The following is a 22,047-nucleotide window of genomic DNA, read 5'->3' on the forward strand; positions in this document are numbered from 1 at the left end:
CTCTGCAGTGCGGAGGTTAAGAGAAACATGTAGAGGAAGGGAAAGAGAAATTTGCTGAAGCACTCAGTAGGTTAGGAAGTACTTGGAGATATATCTGTTGTACCTGAGTATCTATCACCTTTCTTTCATCACTGCTTGGTTGAAATCTTGAAATGTCCAATCTCACCCCACAATGGGAGTGCATTCATCACATGGGCAGCAGTGGTTCATGAATGGGGCTCACTACCAGTGCCTCAAGTGCCACTAGAGATGGGATGGCTTAGCCAGCAATACCCATATCCTCAGAATGCGTTCATAAAGAACGTATGGAAAGAGCAGATGAGGCACAATTTTGGCTGTGGACCTCTTGTCAAAACAGACCTCACCCAAAACCTATCCCATCTCTCCTCTCAACAGATGCTGACCATCAATTTTCTGCTTTCAATATTTGTAAATTATTTTTGTCTTTTTTCCAGACAAAAGGCAGACTACTTACCAAATAGCTACATAATACCTTGCTACTCATCTTTTCATAGTTGCTCATCACGGAACATGTTCATAAGATATAGGAGCAGAATTAATCCGTTCGGCCCATCGAGTCTGCTCCGCCATTCGATCATGGCTGATATGCTCCTCATTTTCCTGCCTTCTCCCAATAACCCTTCAATCCATTACCAATTAAAAACTGCCTAACTCCTCCTTAAATAGAAATGTGGAGAGAGCTTTGTGAACACTTAAACACTCCCGTACCAAAGGCTGTTGTTTTTATTCATTTATGGAATTTAAGGGGTCACTGGCTAGGCCAGTGTTTATTGCCTGATCTTAATTGTCCTTGAGAAGGTGGTAGTGAACCACCTTTGTGAACTGCTACAATCCATTCAGTGTAGATACACCTGCAGTTCCGTTAGGCAGTGAGTTCCAAGATTTTGACCCAGCAACAGCAAAAATAATGGTGATGTAGTTGCAAGTCAGTGTAGCGTGTGAATTGGAGGGGAACTTGCAGGTGTGGCCTTCCCATTTATCCGTGGTCCTTGTCATTCGGGTTGGTAGAGAGGTTGCTGCTTTAGAAGCTGCTGTCAGAGGAGCCTTGGTAAGTTGCTGCAGTGCATCTTGCATCTTGCTCCCACTGTGCATCAGTGGTGGATGGAGTGGCACAGTGGTTAGCACTGCTGCTTCACATTGTCAAGGACTCGGGTTCAGTTCCCGGCTTGGGTCACTGCCTGTATGGGGTTTGCACGTTCTCCCCATGTCTGCCTGGGTTTCCTTTGGGTGCTTCAGTTTCCTCTCACAGTCCAATGATGTGCAGGTTAGGTGGAATGGCCGTGCTAAATTGCCCCTGAGTGCCAGAGGGACTAGCTAGGGTAAATGCCTGGGGTTATCGGGATAGGGTCTGGGTGGGATTGTGGTCGGTGGAGGCTCGATTGGCTGAATTGCCTCCTTCTGCACTGTAGGGATTCTATGATTCTATGAATGTTTAAGGGAGTGAATGGGGTGCCAATCAAGCAGATTGTGTGAAGTTTCTGGAGTGTTGTTGGAACCGCACTCATCCAGGCAAGTAGAGCGTATTCCATCACACTCCTGACTTGTGCCTTGTGGATGGTGGACAGGCTTTGGCCGGGAGGGGGGGTGGAGAGGTTTGTCAGAAGGTGAGTTACTCTCCACAGAATTTGCAGCCTCTGACCTGCCCTTGTAGCCACAGTATTTACATGGCTGGTTCAGCTCAGTTTCTGGTCAATGATAATCCATAGGATGTTGATGTTTAGAGTGAGAGGAAAAAGTCACTTAAATCTTGTCTTAATTTTCTCTTTCCTATACAGTGCCATTTCGAGAGGCACCGACTTACTCAAATCGGAGGAGGGGACCTCAGAGCACACTTTCTGCACCAAGAGTCCTTCTCCGTTCCAACAGTGACAATAACCTGAACATTAACGATATCCCAGACTGGGCGGGGAACAAGTCTGCTACTTCACACCGAAGCCTTTCGCCACAACTGCTGCAACAGATGCCGAACAATCCCAATGGCACTATAAAAAGCGGGAGTGGTACCCATGGCTCTCGAAGCCGCTCACCATCCCTGAATAGGATTGGAGAGGAGGTTCAGAGGCCACAGCACAGGCAGATCAGGTACGGAAACCTCACTGCAAAAAAGGTACTGATCGTTTAAATTGTTAAATCATCTTATGGACCTTGTAGCAACAGAGAAAGTAGAGGGGATTTTTTTTTCCACACAGTGAGGCCTGTGACCAGCGGTGTGCCTCAGGGAGTCGGTGCTGGGTCCACTGTTATTTGTCATTTATATTAATGATTTGGGTGAGAATATAGGAAGCATGGTTAGTAAGTTTGCAGATGATGCCAAGATTGGTGGCATAGTGGAAAGTAGAACAGTACAGCACAGAACAGGCCCTTCGGCCCACGATGTTGTGCCGAGCTTTATCTGAAAGAAGATAAGTGAAGAAGATTATCTCGGATTGCAACGGGATCTTGATCAATTGGACAAAAGGACTGACGAATGGCAGGAGTTTAATTTAGATAAATGCGAGGTGATGCATTTTGGTAAATCGAACCAGGGCAGGACTTACTCAGTTAATGGTGGGGCGTTGGGGAGAGTTACAGAACAAAGAGATCCAGGGGTACAGGTTCATAGCTCCTTGACAGTGGAGTCACAGGTGGACAGAGTGGTGAAGAAGGCATTCGGCATGCTGGTTTCATTGGTCAGAACATTGAATGCAGGAGTTGGGATGTCTTGTTGAAGTTGTACAAGACACACTTGGAATACTGTGTACAGTTCTGGCCACCCTATTATAGAAAGGATATTATTAAACCAGAAAGAGTGCAGAAAAGATTTACTAGGATGCTATCGGGACTTGATGGTTTGAGTTATAAGGAGAGGCTGGATAGACTGGGACTTTTGTCCCTGGAGCGTAGGAGTCTTACGAATGATCTTATAGAGGTCTATAAAATAATGAGGGGCACAGATCAGCTTAGATAGCCAACATTTTTACCCAAAGGTAGAGTCTAAAACTAGAGGGCACAGGTTTAAGGTGAGAGGGGAGAGATACAAAAGGGTCCAGAGGTGCAATTTTTTCACACAGAGGGTGGTGAGTGTCTGGAACAAGCTGCCAGTGGTTGTAGTAGAGGTGGGTACAATTTTGTCTTTTTAAAAGCATTTATACAGTAACATGGGTAAGATGGGTATAGAGGGATATGGGCCAAACGCAGGCAATTGGGACAAGCTTAGTGGTTAAAAAAAAGGCAGGCATGGACAAGTTGCGCCGAAGGGTCTGTTTCCATGCTGTAAACCTCTATGACTGCATGCAAAGAGTCAGGCAGTGGAACTAATTGGATAGTTCTTCCTAAGTACCAGCACAATGATGATGGGCTGAATGGTCTCCTTCTGTCCTGGTAAGGTTCAATGATGTGTGGTTCTTCTCCTCCGCCCCCCGTCCATTTATCATTGGGCTTACCCCTGTATACTTGATGTTGCTCTTCCCCTCATCCCCCGAGGGGGAAAACATTGAAGAAAGTATTACACAAGATCAGTAGTCAACTTAGGAGACCTCTGTCAAACATTCCTCTGTGACTACTCAAAAATGATCAGGCAAGGAGGCTCCATGCATGTTAGTTATTTACCAGATAACTTGTCTAGGTTTCCCTCTCCCATGATCGAGAAGTTTTCCAAAAATGCATTGAACATGAGAAAGAAGGATTCACCACCATCTTCTGTATATGACCCACTTGTACGCATTCCAAGAACATATCTTTAATAGAATCCATACAGTGCAGAAGGAGGCTATCGAGTCTGCATCGACCACAATCCCACCCAGGGCCGATCCCCATAACCCCATGCATTTACCCGAGCTGGTCCCTCTGACACTAAGAGGCAATTTAGCATGGCCAATCCACCTAACCCGCACATCTTTGGATTGTGGGAGGAAGCCAGAGCACCCGGAGAATGTGCAAATTCCACACAGACAGTGACCCGAGGCTGGAATTGAACCCGGGTGCCTGGCACTAGGAGGCAGCTAACCACTGTGCCGTGCCGCCCCAATCACCAGCCCAATCACCAAACTCTCTCTGTGCTTTACCCAGTTTAAATGCATGTCCGTTAGTTCTACCCATGTAGATGGTAACAGGACACTTAGAAAAGCTTAATGTGACTAGGCAGAAGTTGTATGGATTTATGAAAGGAAATTTGTGTTTGACAAATCCGTTAGCAGTTTGAAATTGTAGACAGCAGGATAGATAAGGGGGAACGAGTGGGTGAAGTGTATTTAGATTTTGGAAAAACATTCTGTTAGTGTTTCTGAGATTGGGGTAATATATCAGCATGGATTGAGGATTGGTTAATGGACAGAACACAGAGAGCAGAAGTAAATGGGATATCTTGGGTTGGCTGGCTCCAACTAGCAGAATACCAGAAGAAAGGATGTTGAGCATCCGCTATCTCTCAATATCAATAGCTTAGATGAGGGGATGGAGCACACTGTATCCCTAATTCAAAGCTGGGTGGAAAAATAAACTATAAGGAGGCTGCAAAGGTATAAAGGCCTGTTACAGTTATATAAAACATTGGTTAGGCCACATTTGGAATACTGTGTCCAATTCTGGTCACCACACTACCAGAAGGACGTGGAGGCTTTGGAGGGAGTACAGAAAAGGTTTACCAGGAGGGTATTAGCTATGAAGAGAGATTGAATAAACTGGGATGTTCTCCCTGGAAAGACGGAGGCTGAGGGGTGACCTGATAGAAGTTTATAAAATTATGAGGAGTCTAGATAAGGTGAACAGTTGGAAGCTTTTTCTCAGGTCAGAAATGACAATTACAAGGAGGCACAAGTTGAAGGCAAGGGATGGAAGGTTCAGTGGAGATGTGCGGGGGAAGTTTTTTACACCGAGGGTAGTGGGGGTCTGGAATGCACTGCCAAGTGAGGCGGTTGAAGCAGACATGTTAGCGATATTTAAGACTCACCTGGATAGACACATGAACAAGCGGGATATAGAGGGATACAGGCGGTCAGTCTCAATAGGACAACGTGATCAGTGCAGGCTTGGTGGGTCGAAGGGCCTGTTCTTGTGCTGTACTGTTCTTTGTTGGGCAGATGGAACAGGATATGGGGATGTGTGCAGTAATCCACTTCGTAAGGAAAACTTGAAATGTAGAATATTTTCAAATGATGCGAAACTGGAAAATGTTGATAGCAGAGGGCCCTGGGTCCTGTACAGTAACCTAGATACACAGCAAGCAATTAGGGAGGTAAGTAGTTTGCTTTAGTAACAAAGGGATTGGAGTATAAGAGTAAAGATATCTTACTGCACTAGTGAAAGTGAGGATGTGAGGGAAGAATGCATGTCTTAGAATAAGTTGCACAAAGGTTCACCAGGCTGATTTGTTGGTGAAGAGGATTATCCAAAGAGAAGAGGTTGAGTAGACGTGAGCTTTATTTCTTGTCATGTAGAATAATGAGAGTTGATTACATTGAAACAAATGGCTGGATTTTATGCCCCCTCCCCACCATGTTTGAAAGAGTTGGGGCGCTCATAAAATACAACGCATGATCTTCTCACCAACTTCTTTGCTGCCCTTGATCTGTTTCCCATTGTGCAAGGATGGGTGATGGAAGGGGGTTGCAGTGGATGTGCCGATTAAGGTGACAGCCAGCCTGCCCTTAAGCTTATTGAGGCCACTTAAGTATCCAAATGATGGCCATTCCAATGCTTCTCCCATCCCTGCAGCCATTTTACCCTCAGTAGTGAGGAGGAGGGGGGCTGGGTTCCAATCATGTGGAAAGGCCTGCCAGTTTTGTTGTATGAGATGGTATTGGGCAAAGTGTGAGAGTGGGGTTTGGGAGGAGCGAGGAGTGGGGTGTGCCCAATGGAAGTCCACACTTCCTTTAAACCTCTCCCCCCACCGCCCCAGCCTCTCAAACCTGGCTCTGTAACCCAAACATCACCCCTTGCTGGGGTCACCGGCCAGAACCTGCCAAGACCCTGAACTCAGCTGAAGTCCAGCCTCCACAGCTTCCTCTTTTTCGGGGTCTTCCTGAAGTCCCAGCAGTGGCCACCTCTTGAATCGGCTGCTGCTGGGACTACAGAGCTGCAGGCCAATCAGATTGGCCAGCAGGTCTCTGAGGCGGGACTTCAGCATAAAGTGGCTGCAGGGTGGCCAGCTTCTTGGTGGGTGGGCTTCCAACCGGCTTTGTCATTGGATGGGGGCAGCGAATGCAACACCTATAAAATGCAGCCCGTTTAAGGGCTTTCACAGAGTAATATCCCTGGCAGGCAAGTCTATGTTTCACGGTCTCTGACTAAGACATCAGTAATTTAGCACTGAAATAGGAAGAATTCTCTTCACCCAAAATGTTGTGAATCTTTGGAATTTTCTATCCTCCAACATAATGGCTGGTCTGTCATTGAGTATATTCAGGACAGAAGTTGCTAGGTTTTTGGAGAAATAAAATGGAGAAATACTGCATGGGTGGCACGGTGGCACAGTGGTTAACACAGCTGCCTCGCAGCGCCAGGGACCCGGGTTTGATTCTTGGCTTGGGTCACTGTCTGTGTGGAGTTTGTACGTTCTTCCTGTGTCGGTGTGGGTTTCCGCCAGGTGCTCCGGTTTCCTCCCACAGTCCAAAGGTATGCAGGTTAGATGGATTGGCCATGCTAAATTGCTCCTTAGTGTCCGGTGATGTCAAGTATAGATGGATTAGCCATGTTAAATGTGTGGTGTTACAGAGATAGGGTGGGGGAGAGGGCCTGGGTAAGATGCTCTGTCAGAGAGTCAGTAGAGATTTGATGGGCTGAATGGCCTTTTCTGCACTGTAGGGATTTGATGATCCTATGATATAGGGATCGTGTGGAAAGGTGGAAGATCAGCAATGATTGAATGGCGGAGTAAGCTTGAACAACTCCATCTCATATTTCTTGTGTTCTTATCTTATGAGAGGGGGGAGGGGTGGGGGTCTGTCAGGAGCTGTGATCCAGATGGGGGGATGATCAAGGAGGGATCTATTGGGACAAGCATCGATCTGATCATCACTGCAGTGAGGCCAGTAGGAGCCCCCCTGAAGCTTCCGGCTCCACATTCAGCTTCCTACAGGGCAACCCTTTCAAAGAAACCATGCAAATGGACCCCCCCATTTAATTTTCTAATGGCATCGCTGACACCAGCCAGAAGTAAATATTTAACTTGATGTTTGTTTTCATTTCATCCCCTTGTTCTTTGTCACAATACCAGTCATTCCCCAAACTTCTCGTCGGAGCCCTCAACTCACTGTCGGCCATACTGGCGGGTGAGCGTTTGTTGCATTTGTCTCAAACCTTCTCTACGCTTTTTAGCAAAGCTTCTAACCTGGTTAACACAGCAGGAAACAGAAAACCAGGAACATGACCAACCTGATTCCCTAGCACATCATGTACCAAAACACTGAGAAATCTCCTTCACGCCCGACTGAACAAGTTATACTTTGTCTGGGGGGACTGAATTTTTTAGTCACTTTTGTACGAGATAGCCTTAAAGCTAAACTCAAATAAGATGTCTAGGGGCGCACCAAGAATAGACTTCAGAACACATCTTGGGAGAACATGTGGTCATGGGTGAAGTGGACATAGCAAGAAGATGCTCTGGCCGTGTCCAGCTATCTCAGCACAGAGGCCGGTGATCCCAGGCTTTTGAGATCCAAGGTGATGGTGCAAAATATCTGATCCAACCAGAGAGTTGATAGAAAGCTGTGAGCAGCTTGAGGTCTTTGCGCTCCTCCAATTTTGACCTCTTGCACATCCCTTTTTTAAGGGGTGTGGATTGACTTGATTTGATTTGATTTATTATTGTCATGTATTAATATACAGTGAAAATTATTGTTTCTTGCATGCTTGCACGGGGTGGCACGGTGGTTAGCACTGCTGCCTCACAGCGCCAGCGACCTGGGTTCGATTCCCGGCTTGGGTAACTGTGCGGAGTCTGCATGTTCTCCCCATGTCAGCATGGGTTTCTTCTGGGTGCTCCGGTTTCCTCCCACAGTCCGAAAGATGTGCTGGTTAGGTGCATTGGCCATGTCAAATTCTCCCTCAGTGTACCCAAACAGGCACCTGAGTGTGGCGACAAGGGGATTTTCACAGTAACGTCATTGCAGTGTTAATGTAAGCCTACTTGTAACACCAATAAATGAACTTAATTTAAACTATACAGCCAAAGCATACCATTCATAGAGAAGGAAAGGAGAGAGTGAAGAATGTAGTGTTACAGTCATAGCTAGGGTGTAGAGAAAGATCAACTTAGTGCGAGGTAGGTCCATTCAAAAGTCTGATGGCAGCAGGGAAGAAGCTGTTCATGAATCAGTTTGATTGTGTGTTCAGCTACTTAGGCCCGAGGTTCTGGAATTCCCTCCCTGAAGCTCTCCTCGCCCTTCTTTCTCCATTAACATGCTCCTTAAAACCTACTTGGGCGCCCACCTATTTCTTTCTGTGCCTCAATGTCAAACTTTATTTAGTAATGCTATTGTGAAGTGCCTGGGGATGTTTTCGCTACATTAAAGGCACTATAAATACAAGCTATTGTTGGTTAAAAGAGAACAAAGATGCATCACATTGTAATTTCCTACATTACAGCAGTGAATACACTTCCAAAATACGTAATTGTAAAACATTTAGGGATGTCCTAAGGTTGTGAGAAGCACTATATAAAAGCAAGTCTTTTTGTACACAGTCATCATTTTCTGTCTAAATTATACTTATTAATAGCTTTGAAAAGCCTTTATCTCTGTGAGTTCTGATGGTTTATGAGTTGATTGCTGTGAATAGAATGGTATTGTTTGTGTGTTTAATGACTATATAATTCCGGATCAAGCACTGTGCCAATTAATGACAGAGTTTGTGCTGTTGGAACTGAGAATTAGGTTGGACCAGATCATTATTGCCACCTTATGATTGAGTTATAATTTGCCGCAACCAAGCCATCACCTACAATGATTTCCTCACCTTCGATGACACAGCCTGCTGCAGGAAGCCCACAGTTCTAACCACTTTTTTCGTATCAGCTTGTTGTATCCTTGTGATACTGGGGGTTGGAGGGAAGGCTACTGGGGTGGGAGAAGGATAATTTTCCTCTTTCGGACAGAGTTCCGACATTGTGAGACTTCCGTCCAACACTGTGAATCCAAAAATAGGAAGGCAGATAATTATTTGAATGGGCGTAAATTGAGAGAGGTGGATACTCAGTGAGAGCTTGGAGTCCTCGTGCATCAGTGGTTGAAAGTGACACGCAGGTACAACAGGCAGTAAAGAAGGCAAATGGTATGTTGGCCTTCACAGTGAGAGGTGTTGAGCATAGGAATAGGGATGTTTTACTGCAATTGTATAGGGTATTGGTGAGGCCACACCTGGAGTATTGTGTGCAGTTTTGGTGTTCTTATCTGAGGAAGGATATTCTTGCAATCAAGGGAGTGCAGAGAAGGTTTACCGTGCTGATTCTTGGGATGGCAGGTCTATCATATGAGGAGAGATTAAGTCAATTAGGATTATATTCATTGGAGTTTAGAAGAGTGAGAGGGGATCTCATAGAAATTTATAAAATTCTAACAGGATTAAACAGGGTGGATTCAGAAAGAATGTTCCTGATGGTGGGGTCTCCAGAAGTAGGGGTCATAGTTTGAGGATAAGTGGTAAACCTTTAGGTTGCAGCCTGAGTCTCGGTTTGACTCTCGTCTGAAAGATGGCATCTCCAACTGTGCAGCACTTCCTCACCACTGTGCTTAAGCCTTCAGCTGAGCAAGGCCTTTCGTTGCTCAGGATCTGGTGTGGATTGGACAGAGAGGGGGATGCGCAAAGGGGCTTCACTTCCTTATTTGCCTAAATTTAGAAATGTTACTATTTAGTTCATATTGAACTAAGCTTCAAACTGAATGTGCAGCCCAGCATTAAGAACATCGATGACACTTACTAATAAATGTTGATGTTATGCCACAAGTTAATGGGGGTTCAAAGATATTTATTGGCTTTCACAGGAATTGAACACACAATTGTAACAATTATTACCACCTGTTACATATATACAATGATAACTAGTTCTGATATTTATTTTCCTTTCATTCTTGGGATGTGAGCATGGTTGGGCAAGCCATCATTTCTTGCCCTTGGGAAGGTGCTGATGATCAGCCTTGAATCACTGCACTCCATGTGGTATTCATACACCCGCGGTGCTATCCTGTAATAGTTTGATGTAACAGAGCGATTGCTAGGACATTTCAGAGGGCGTTTAAGAGTCAGCCACATTGCTAGGGATCTGGAGTCACATGTAGGCCAGACCAGGTAAATGTGACCGATTTCCTTCTCTGGAGATAATTAGCGAACCAGATGGGCTTTTACAACAACAATCTAATAGTTTCATGGTTGAATTTTATTCCAGATTAATTCATTGACTTTAAATTCTCCCATTACCGCAATGGTATTTGGACTCAATATCACTCATAGTGGAGTAATAATCCAGTTCTCTGGGTTACTAGGCCAGTAGCATTACCATTACACAACCATATACTCTGGCTGAGACCTATAGTTCGCCATGTTGCAGGTTTTTAAAAAATTAATTCAATGGATGAAGGCCAGCATTAATTGTCCATCCCTAATTGTCCTTGAGAAAGTGGTGGTGAGCTGCCTTCTTGAACCACTGCAGTCCATGTGGTATAGGTACACCCACAGTGCTGTTAGGGAGGGAGTCCCATGATTTTCACCCAGCCACAATGAAGGAATGGTGATATATTTCCACGAAAAAGAGGGGAATCTCCAGGTGGTAGTGTTCCCATGTATCTGCCGCCCTTGTCCTTCTAGATGCTAGCAGTCGTGGGTTTGAAAGGTGCTGCCTGAGGAATCTTGGTGATTTCATCATAGAATCCCTACAGTGCAGAAGAGGCAATTTGGACCATCGAGTCTACACCAACTCTCAAACAGAGTATCTTACCCAAGCCCTGTCCCCCACCCTATCCCTGTAACCCCACACATTTCCCATGGCTAATCCACCTAACCTGTGGATCTTTGGACTGTGGAAGGAAACGGGAGCACCCGTAGGAAACACGGAGAATGGGCAAACTCCACATAGACAGTCATCCAAGGCCGGAATCGAACCCGAGTCACTGGCCCTGTGAGGCAGCAGTGCTAACCACCATGCCACCCCTTGGCAGGGGCTAGTGAGCTAGGAGTGAGGGACAGGTGAGGGAGCACTGTGCTGTTTGGGATGGCAGAATTATTGAGCTGTAGAGTGCTGTAGATAGTGAGTTGGTTCAGATGTTTCTCCCAGAGGGAAGGATTGAAAGCTGAAGAATAAGTCACTCTTCGCTGATTTCACACATCTCCTGACCACCCCCAGAGGTTGACAGAGCACTTACCTTCACCAAGCTGAAGAAAAGCACAACACCCAAATGACCTGAAACTAAGAATGTGCCATAAAATAGTAAGAATACGTTTGCTTAACATGACATTTGATTATTTAAACAATTAGTTGTGATTTTATTGTTTAGTCACTGGTGATGCTTTGCTTCTAAATCAAAGTTCAAACTGCACGTATGTCTCATTTTATGTAACCTCACTTTGTGCTGCTATAAGACCATAAGAAATAGGGACAGGAGTAGGCCATTCAGCCCCTCGAGCCTGCTCCTCCATTCACAGCTTCATGGCTGATCCAACATTCCTCACATCCACTGCCCTTTCCTGCCCTTTCCCTGTAACCCTTGATTCCCTTACTGATGAAAAATCTGTCTATCTCAGCCTTAAACATACACAAGGACTCTGCCCCCACAGCTCTCTGTGGCAAGGAGTTCCGAGACTCACAACCCTCTGAGAGAAAAAAATTCTGCTTCATCTCAGTCTTAAATTGCCCCCCCCCCCCCCCCTTTATTCTGAGGCAATGCCCTCTGGTCCTAGACTCTCTGATGAGGGGAAACATCCTCTCAGCACTTACTCTGTCAAGCCCCTTAAGAATCCTATATATTTCATTGAGAGCTACACTCATTCTTCTAAATTCCAATGAGTAGAGTCCCAATCTATTTAACCTTCCTCATAAGGCAATCCTTCCATACCAGGGATCATCCTAGTGAACCTTCTTTGAACTTCCTCCAATGAAATAATATCTTTCTTTATATAAGGGGACCAAAACTGTTCACGGTACTCCAGGTGTGGTCTCACCAATACCTTGTACAGTTACAGCAAGACTTCCCTACTCTTATATTCCAACCCCCTTCAAATAAGGGCCAACATTCCATTTGCCTTCCTGATTACCTGCTGCACCAGTGTGCCAGCTTTCTGTGTTCCATGCACAAGTCCCCCCCAAGTCCCTTTCTGCAGTTTTTCTCCATTTAAATAATACTCATCACACTATAGTGCTGAGTCTCTGTATTACGCAATCATATAAAATGGACAAGCCGGAAAAGACCAGCTTGGTCCATCAGGATTGTCCCACACATCATAACAAGTAGAAGAACATTGCTATGCACCTTTTTCTCTCTCCCCCACCACCTCCCAATCACTGAATCTGAGCATGTGCAGCATATCTAATTTCCCAGGATGCATCAGGATTGGTCAGTCAGCTAGACTGCTGGAATATCATTCTAATATTTCAGAAGTTTTGGTTAGTTGTTTACCACAATTATTTGCTGGTGAGAGGCCTTCAGGAGTATGTCGGAATAATCAAGTCTAAAATTGATAAGGGCACAGAAGAGGATTTCAGCACCAGACAGGCTGAGGCAAGGTCAAGTTGGCAACATTATGGGAGTGAAATAGGCAATCTTTGTGATGGCTCAGGTATGAGGTAGGGGGTCTAGGGGTCAAATCTGGCTCCAAGGTTGTGAGCAATCTGTTCAGCCCCATACAGTACAGGTGGAGAAAGATGGAATTGGCGACTAGGAAATGGGGTTTGTAGCAGAGATCAAAAGCCAGCCTTTGAAAATGGTGACCACAAAATTCTGCTCCAACACTGCTGTGTTATTGTTGGCTGGGTGGGGCACCACTTGCATGGCTTCATTTCTGCCTATTCAATCATAGCCAGAGAATCACCTGCAAGGTCACCCCATCCTTCTCTCACACCATTACCCCTGGTATCTCTCAGGGATCTACCCTTGCCTCCCTTCCATTTCTCCTCTGCATTCTGCCCCTTGGTGAAATCATGGCATCAGTTTCCATATCTTTGCCGATGATATCCAACTTTACCTCTCTTGACCCCCTCGTTTGTCTCATCGTCTTCTTCTCCAGGTAGTATCCTCAATCATTTGAGGATGACTGCACCATAGAAATGCTATGGTTTTAGGAGGAGGCATCTCTAAGCTTACCTCAGCTGGAATTGGAATAAAAGCCCATGTTGATGGCATAAATCCAAACTGTCCAACCAAATGAACCATAAAATTGGGTCATAAAAACTGACATGGTGCATTAGTGCCCTTTCAGGAAGGAAACCTGCCATCCTTACCTGGTCTAGCCTATATGAGACTTCAGATCCACAACAATGTGGTTCACTCTTAACTGCCTCTGAAGAGGCCTGCAAGCCATTTTGTTCAAGGGCAGTTAGGGATGGGCAACAAATGCTGGCCACATCCCATGAAAGAATAAAGCAAAATCATTCCAGAGCTTGACCTGTATCTGTTCCAAAATAGTGAAAGTAATGGTTCACCATGGCATCTGAGGAAGATTGTTGAGGATTACAACTTCAAGGAGGTTATAGAATCATAGAATCATAGAAACCCTACAGTGCAGAAGGAGGCCATTCGGCCCAGGTTGAGCTGGATGGTGTTCTAAAACTGAGACTGGAAAAAATGTCAAGTGATGCGGTCTCAATATTGTTCTGACACACCTCTGTGAATGCTGGACTGGCACAGTGGTTAGCACCACTGCCTCACGGCCCCAGGGACCCGGGTTCAATTCCAACCTTGGGTGACTGTCTGTGTGGAGCTTGCACACTCCCCCCACATCTGTGTGGGTTTCCTCCGGGTGCTCCGGTTTTCTCCCACTGTCCAAAGATATGCAGGTTAGATGGATTAGCCATGCTAAATTGCCCTTTAGTGTCCCAAGATATATCGAGTGGATGGGATTAGCCATTGGATTACAGGGTTAGGGCAGGAGAGAGAGCCTGGGTAAGATACTGTGTCAGAGAGTCAGTGCAGACTCGATGGGCCAAATGGCTTCTTTTGCACTGTAGGGATTCTATGATGTTTATAACAACATTGAAGGCCAGGGGTAGAATATCCCAACTGGTAAAGGATCTATTTTAAAGGCACAGGTTAGGTCTTCAATAAGGCTGAAAATAATACTGGTGTTGTACATAATGAGTGTAAGTGATGGAGTCAATCGATTAGAGAAAAGAGGTACTATCGATACAAAGGATTTCCTCATTTCTTTAAATATCATGCAATTAAATTACACATCAGTAAATCTATTTAGCTGCTGCTCAACTTGAGAAATCCCTGTAGGGAAGTAAACTAGATTAGGGAACGTTGTATTTTCTAGGATGCATATGGTCATGTTTTAGGTCTCCCCAGGTTGACTGTACCAACTCAATAAATTCTATAAAGCATGTGTGGACGCAGGTACTGGAAACAGCAATCCAACTTGGATCAAGCATCAATCAAGTGAGTTAGGACAATGGCACAGCTACGTGGATTGTGTGTGTTCTCCCAAATGGATTTGTGGTCAAGATTCCACTTGATTGAAATTAATCCAGAAATCTCTTGTATACCAACATTATCCATTTATATTGACCACAATGGACTGAGGAAGATAAATAAGGTGCAAAGACATTGTTGAGATGCAGTGTCACTGTACCCATAAATGGAACAGATAAAACCAAGCACGAGAAATTAATTATTAGAGGCAGAATCACCATTCCTGAACATTGAACTCCCACAGAGGAGTCGCCAGGGAATTGTGAGGACAGGGTTATCATTTGAATAAGCATGGTTCCCAAACAGAAGACAACCAAGGGAGCAGCACGGTGGCACAGTGGTTAGCACTGCTGCCACACAACGCCAGGGACCCGGCTTTGATTCCAGCCTTGGGTCACTGTCTGGTGTGGAGTTTGCACGTTCCAGACTCAAGTTGGTAAATCCACCTTCTGATTCAGAAGCAAGAGGGCTGCAACTGAGCCAAGCTGACAGACAATTGCATTAGTTGTGACAACTTTAATTTGCAACATCCAGCATGTGAATGGGTAATTTGTAACTAGACTGTAAGTGATTAAATATAAATAAAAGAGTGATCCTCGGGGTGACTCAGTAATTGTACCACTGCTCTGCATTTGCCACTACTTTTTAAACATATTCCATTCAGAATGTCACTGTTAGGTCGCGAGCAATGAATGGAACACAATTTAAGAACACTCATTTTTGCACCAGTATCTTTCTGAGTCCCACACCAGAGGCGATAGAAAGGTGTAGGCACAGAACCATCAGGTGCAAGTCATATTAGAAGGGGGCTATACTTGACCAGCCCGCATAACACGGGACTCACCATCTACCTTTCCACCCATGGCCACTATGGCTGCAGGACAAACTGTAAAGCTAAGGGGAGGCGATGGCCTTGTGGTATTATCACTCGACTATTAATCCAGAAACTCAGCGAATATTCTGGGGATGCGGGTTCAAATCCCGCCACGGCAGATGATGGAATTTGAATTCAATAAAACAATATCTAGAAATTAGAATCTACTGATGACCATGAAACCGTTGTCGGAAAAACCCACGTGGTTCACTAACGTCCTTTAGGGAAGGAAATCTGCCGTTCTTACCTGGTCTGGTCTACATGTGACTCCAGAGCTGCAGCAATGTGGTTGCCCTCTGGCAACTTGGGATGGGCAATAAACTCCAGTCCAGTTAGCAATGTCTATGTCCCACGAATGAATAATAACTCACCAAAGCCAATAACATCTCTCCCTGCTGCATCCTCTACTGCCTGAACGGACAGCAGTAGCAATGTTTTGGACCTCAGGTTGCAGTTCCAATCATATAACATCTTGACTTGGATGTAGATTTGTTGTCACTGGCTCATTATCCCAGGACTCTCCAGTGAACCAAAACGTGAAGTTACATCATCGCAAACATGACACTGATTCAGCACCACTCGGGGCATCTAGCAATGGGCATCAGGGGTGTCCTTATCAGAACTGTCCGCATCCAAATACCAAGTTTTTAACTCCGTGCAATTCCATTAATATTGGAAATGAGGGTCACTTCTCTTTGCCTCTCTTTACATGGCTGTGCCAAATATAGTCTGATTACATTCCTGTGAAGCACCTTTGGAAATTTAAGTTGTTATATCAATGCAAGTTGTTGTTGTGAGTTGGTTGGGTATTCGAGCCAGTGTTTGCAGAGCCTAATAGAACTCTCCAAGTGTGCACCTCTGGCAGGAATTATACCTCAATGAAGTAAATATCCTGTGGTCCAAAGAAGACCACTGTTTTCCTGTATAGGAAAATCTAGAAGGGCCGAATGGCCTACTCTTGTGCCTATTTCTTGTTTAGCATCTGTTTGGTTATGGTGTCAATAAGTGAGATAAGCAGTTCATGTGATAACTTTACAAAGTCCTGCTGAACTCCACTGATTTAGATGTAAAAAGATACAGTTGATTGCCGGGGCTCACTTGTGAGAATTTTAAAAAATGTATCATGAGGTAAATTCACCCATCCCCCGTTCAAAATGGTCAACAGTAATATAGCTCAGAATCTTCATCTCATGTACCCTTTGAGTATGGTTCCTCATTAAGAGTGTATAATGGGGGGGGGGGGGGGGGGGGGAGGGGGGAGGGGAGGGGGCGGCACAGTGGTTAGCACTTCAATTCCTGACTTGGGTCACTGTGCGGAGTCTGCACGTTCTCCCTGTGTCTGCATGGGTTTCCTCCGGGTGCTCCGATTTCCTCCCACAGTCCGAAAGACGTGCTGGGTAGGTAGATTGGCCATGCTAAATTCTCACACATTGTACCCGAACAGGCACCGGAGTGTGGCGACTAGAGGATTTTCACAGTAAACTCATTGCAGTGTAAATGTAAGCCGACTTGTGACACTAATAAATAAACTTCAAACTTTAACCTTCAATTTATTGTTGGATTGATCACTAATGTATGAATTAAACTAAAGGTATGAGAGAGATGTACAGTGGTGCTAGGTCACTCTCAGAATTGAACTTGTGTTTTCTTACAAAGTTTCTTTGATGGATACGATTGATACAAATCACATTCCCCCTTTCCCATTTCCAGATTTTCAATAATTGTGTATAATCAGTTACGGAATCCAATGTTTGGCGTGGGAAACATTGGATACTAAAGTGAAAAAACAATAGATATTGATGCTGTTTATGTGGCTTTGAGACATAGTTGAGACTTCCTAGTGAACTGGCTCATTCAGTTTTTTTAATTAGGATGTGAACAACTTCTTCAGTCCCTGCAAGTTTAAAGGGCGTGTAGTGTTGCTGGGGAAAGTTAATAGCCGGGGCCATCAGTGCAGAATTATCACTGAGGGAAGACCAGGAGAAATTCCTTTCGGCAGAGCTGTTTCGGATATGCAAAGCCTTGGCCACAGGATTGAAGTACAGACTTCTGCTTCTTTCCAGGCAAAATGTGACAGAAATCTGTAGCATCGGATCGAATGGTCTCAGTCAATACCGTTAACTGCAATGGATCTAGGCACAGTAGAAATTATATTCGCTGTAATCTTTGTGGATACTATTTTGCAGCATAGACTGTGTTATTGGTTGGTGAGTTATATCAAGGGCAATATACTGACAGATGTTTTTAAAATGACTTTATAGCAAAGAAATGGAAGTGAAATATTCAACACATTAATATTGACTATGTGAAGTTCCGAGTGCGACCTTGTTTCGCTGCAAATACACGTATCTATGAGAGATAAGCATGGTGGCACAGTGGTTAGCACGGCTGCCTCACAGCGCCAGGGACCTGGGTTCAATTCCAACCTTGGGTGATTGTCTGTGTTAAGTCTGCATGTTCTCCCTGCATGGGTTTCCTCCTGGTGCTCCGGTTTCCTCCCACAGTCCCAAGATATGCGGGTTAAGTTGATTGGCCTTGTTAAATTGCCACTTAGTGTCAGGGGGATTAGCAGGGTAAATATGCACGGTTATGGGGGTAGGGCCTGGTTGTTGGTGCAGGGTTGACGGGCCGAATGGCCTGCTTCTGCACTGTAGGGGTTCTATGGTTCTATGAGATGGTCCTTGCCCACTTTTACTTTGCGTCAAAAGCGGTATGACCTCTGCACGTGTTAAAACTGGCTTCTATATCGAGCCATCTTGAACTTGTCGCCAGCAACAGGAGTTGATTAACTAGTAGTGGCGGAGTAAAGCAATTGACGGAGATCAGAAACCAGGGACCATGGCTCCATGCAGCTGATTAAATCTTCTGGCATCCTTTCCATAGCGTCTGTGGCAGTAAATGTTGCGTCTCATTCCTGTTCAGCTGCTGTTTGTACTTCACTGCACAGCGTAACAACACTATTATTTATTTAGTAAAAGCAAAATACCGCATGCGCTAGAAATCTGAAATAAAAACATAAAGTGCTGGAAAATCTCGGCAGGTCTGGCAGCATCTGTGGAGAGAGAGAGACAGAGTTAACGTTCTGACTTTGTATGACTCTGACTCAGAACTGGAGAGAGGTAGAAATGTGATGCGTTTTATGGTGCTGAGATAGTGGTCAGGGGCAGGTGAAGCAAAACAGAAGGTCAGGAATAGGTTGGGGGACAGTAGAGGTTAAATGACAAAGGTGTCATAGAATCCCTACAATGCAAAAGGAGGCCATTCAGCCCATCAAGTCTGCACTGACCATAATCGCACCCAGGCCCTATCCCCATAACCCCCATGTATTCACCCTAGCTGGTCCCCCTGACATTAAGGGGCAATTTAGCATGGCCAATCCACCTAACCCGCACATCTTTGGACTGTGGGAGGAAACCGGAGCACCTGGAGGAAACCCACGCAGACACGGGGAGAATGTGCAAACTCCACACAGACTGTGACCCAAGCCGGGAATCAAACCCGGGTCCCTGACGCTGTGAGACAGCAGTGCCAACCACTGTGCCGTCATGGGCATAAGGCAAAGAGAATGGTAATGATAATATTAAAGTTGAAAGCTTTGGTCCAGAGTAGGTGTTAATTGCAGAATAAAGGTCAGCACGGTCTGAAAGCAAAATAGCAGAATGTGTTAACAGCAGGAAAAGGGGTCAGTGCTGTCTGAAAGCAAAAACATGAGAACAAGATGGAGACTGGCATTTCTGGGAGATGGGCAGGAGGTAATTGAAATGAAGGATAGATTCCATGGTCTGAAGTTGTTGACCTCAATGTTGAGTCCAGACAGCTGTAAATGCCTAATCAGAAGATGAGGTGTTGTTCCTTCAGCTTCCTCCATTATTTATTTCATGCTGCAGCCATTATTCTTAATGTATCTGCCCTGTTCAAAAACTATCCCACCCCACTTAGCTCAGCTTAATCAATCTGCTTTCAGTCCAGTCATCATTGGCCATTCCTCTGTTTGATAAATGGAATGTGAGTAAATTACTTTTAATTGGATGGCTCTTTACTGAGGGGTTGACAGCAGTTGCCGAGGCTGTAGTTATGGTGTAACTATTGATCTCTGATTGATCACTCGAGCACTTATTTCAAAGCTTGTTTATCAATGCCAGCCTTCCTTACAATCTGACCCTTTGGGTCAGGAGAGGATGGCTGACTGATTAATAGAAAGAAATAACCTTCAATTTCAAGACACCGCAACGCACTCTGCAGCCAGTTATGTACTCCTCGATACTGTTGTCATCTAGAAGACGCTATGCACAATCTGTGCACAGTAAGCACCCACAAACAGAAATCTGACAATGTCCAGCTCATCTGCTTTACTGAGGGATAAATATTGCCTGTGGATATTTTCTCTACCCTTCCCGAAAGTAGTACTTAGTAAATTTTACATCCACCCGAGAGAGAGAAGGCAGAGCCTGAATTTAAAATCTCTTCCCTACTTCTGACAGTGCAGCATTCCCTCAGTATCACACCAGAGTGCCAATCCAGAGTTTGTGCTCAACTCTCTGAAGTGAGACTTGAGCCCACCAGTGCTTGACTCAGAAGCGGGCATGCTGCCCACTGAGCCACAGCCACTGTTAATTCAGCAAGGTGCTCAGGAGGTTCTGTAAACTCCATGTGCATTTCTTAAACTTGGCTTGACTACATTTCTTTTCATTTATTCATTCTTACGGGATGTGGGCATCGGTGACTGGGACAGCATGTATTACTCATCCACAACTGCCCTCCATTTCAGAGGGCATTTGAGAATCAACCACAGTGCTGTGGGTCTGGAGTCACATGTAGGCCAGGCCAGGTAGGGATGGCAGATTTCCTTCCCTAAAGGACATTCGTGAACCAGATGGGTTCTTATGACATTTGACAAGTGGTTTCATGGTCATCATTAGACTTTTAATTCCAGATTTTTATTGAATTCTGCCACGGTGGGATTCGAACCTGGGTCCCCAGAACATTACCCTGGGTTTCTGGATTGCTAGTCCAGGGATAATTTCACTCCGCCACTGCCTCCTCACTTGCAAGCCAGACGGGAGATAAAAGTCAACTTTGCCACGGGGAGATAAATTTGGACAGGAAGCAAAAATGGGCAGACCCCTGCTGCCCACTTTACAGTGTCGGTGGCCGAATGACTTCTGTGCTGTAACTTTGTGCGGCATGGTGGCACAGTGGTTAGCACTGCTGCCTCACAGCGCTGAGGACCCGGATTCAATTCCGGCCTCAGGTCACACTGTCTGTGTGAAGTTTGCACGTTCTCCCCATGTCTGCGTGGGCTTCCTCCGGGTGCTCCGATTTCTTCCCACAGTCCAAAGATGTGCGGGTTATGTGCATTGGCCATGCTAAATTGACCCTAGTGCCAGGGGGATTAGCAGGGTAAATGAGGGTTGCGGGAATAGGGCTTGGGTGGGATTGTGGTTGGTACAGACTCAATGGGCCGAATGGCCTTCTTCTGCACTGTAGGGATTCTATGAATCCCCCCTCCCGCCCACCCCCTCCCCCCCCCCCCCTCTCCACCCGCCATGTTATATGAGGTAACTTGTTTCCTATCATTTCTAACAAGAGTCCTTTCTGGCATTGATCTGGAAACTCTGTCCAGAGTTCTACCATTACTTTAGCATCACTGTAAAGTAGAACATACATCACTACAACAGAACAGTAGAATCTCAGTGCATTGCTAAGGAGTAATTTTAATGGGCGGTACCAAATTAACTATTTCAGATAGAAAAGCCCCTCCCCCGACACCAGTTTGTGGAAAGGACAATCTGGCGGGGAGGCCATTTCATTATCACCAGTTGTACACTATTGTCCACAGTTAGAATGACCCTCTGAATGTTCATAAATATAGAATCTTAGAATCGTACAGTGCAGAAGAGGCCTGTCGGTCCATTGAGTCTGCACCAACCCATGTGAAACACCTGACCTCCCACCTAATCCCATTTACCAGCACTTGGCCCATGACCTTGAATGTTATGACGTGCCAAGTGCTCATCCAGGTACTTTTTAAAGGTTGTGAGGCAACCCGCCTCCACCACCCTCCCAGGCAGCGCATTCCAGACCATCACCACCCTCTGGGGTACAAAAACATTTTTCCTCACTCTTAGGAAAATGGATTTGCATTTATATAGAAGCCAGTCAGGTTCCTAAAAAAAAACAGTTCACTCAACAAATTTGTTTTTGCTCTGCAGTGGCTGGTTTGGAGGCAAATAGAGGTTTGGAAACACAATTGCCATTTAGGATACAGCAAGATCCCACAGACAGCTCTGAGAATTGATGTGTTTGCCTGCTGTCCTTTGTATAATAGCATGGAATCTTTATCTTGCTCCAATCCAGCTTCTGGAGCCAGGTTTAAGGTCTCATCCAGCCAGCATCACCAACAGTGGAGCAAATGGAGCCTGTGGAATTCATTACCACTGTTGGCACAGTGGTTAGCACTGCTGCCTCACAGCACCAGGGACCCGGGTTCGATTCCCAGTTTGGGTCACTGTCTGTGCGGGGTTTGCACGTTCTCTCTGTGTCTGTGTGGGTTTCCTCCGG

At 45.4% G+C, this 22,047-nt stretch overlaps 1 protein-coding gene across 1 annotated transcript in view; it reads left to right on the plus strand.

The window, feature by feature from the left end:
• LOC144485276 (SH3 and multiple ankyrin repeat domains protein 2-like) overlaps nucleotides 1-22,047 on the plus strand; it is a gene marked incomplete at its 3' end in the record, with an annotated part of 595,748 nt that overhangs the window by 547,738 nt on the left and 25,963 nt on the right. Inside the window, exon 10 of the mRNA XM_078203484.1 lies at nucleotides 1,797-2,103. Coding sequence (XP_078059610.1) covers nucleotides 1,797-2,103 — 307 coding nt within the window. The remainder of the gene's footprint in view (nucleotides 1-1,796; nucleotides 2,104-22,047) is intronic.

Source organism: Mustelus asterias, unplaced genomic scaffold (assembly GCF_964213995.1).
Source record: "Mustelus asterias unplaced genomic scaffold, sMusAst1.hap1.1 HAP1_SCAFFOLD_182, whole genome shotgun sequence".
Classification (NCBI taxonomy): domain Eukaryota; kingdom Metazoa; phylum Chordata; class Chondrichthyes; order Carcharhiniformes; family Triakidae; genus Mustelus; species Mustelus asterias.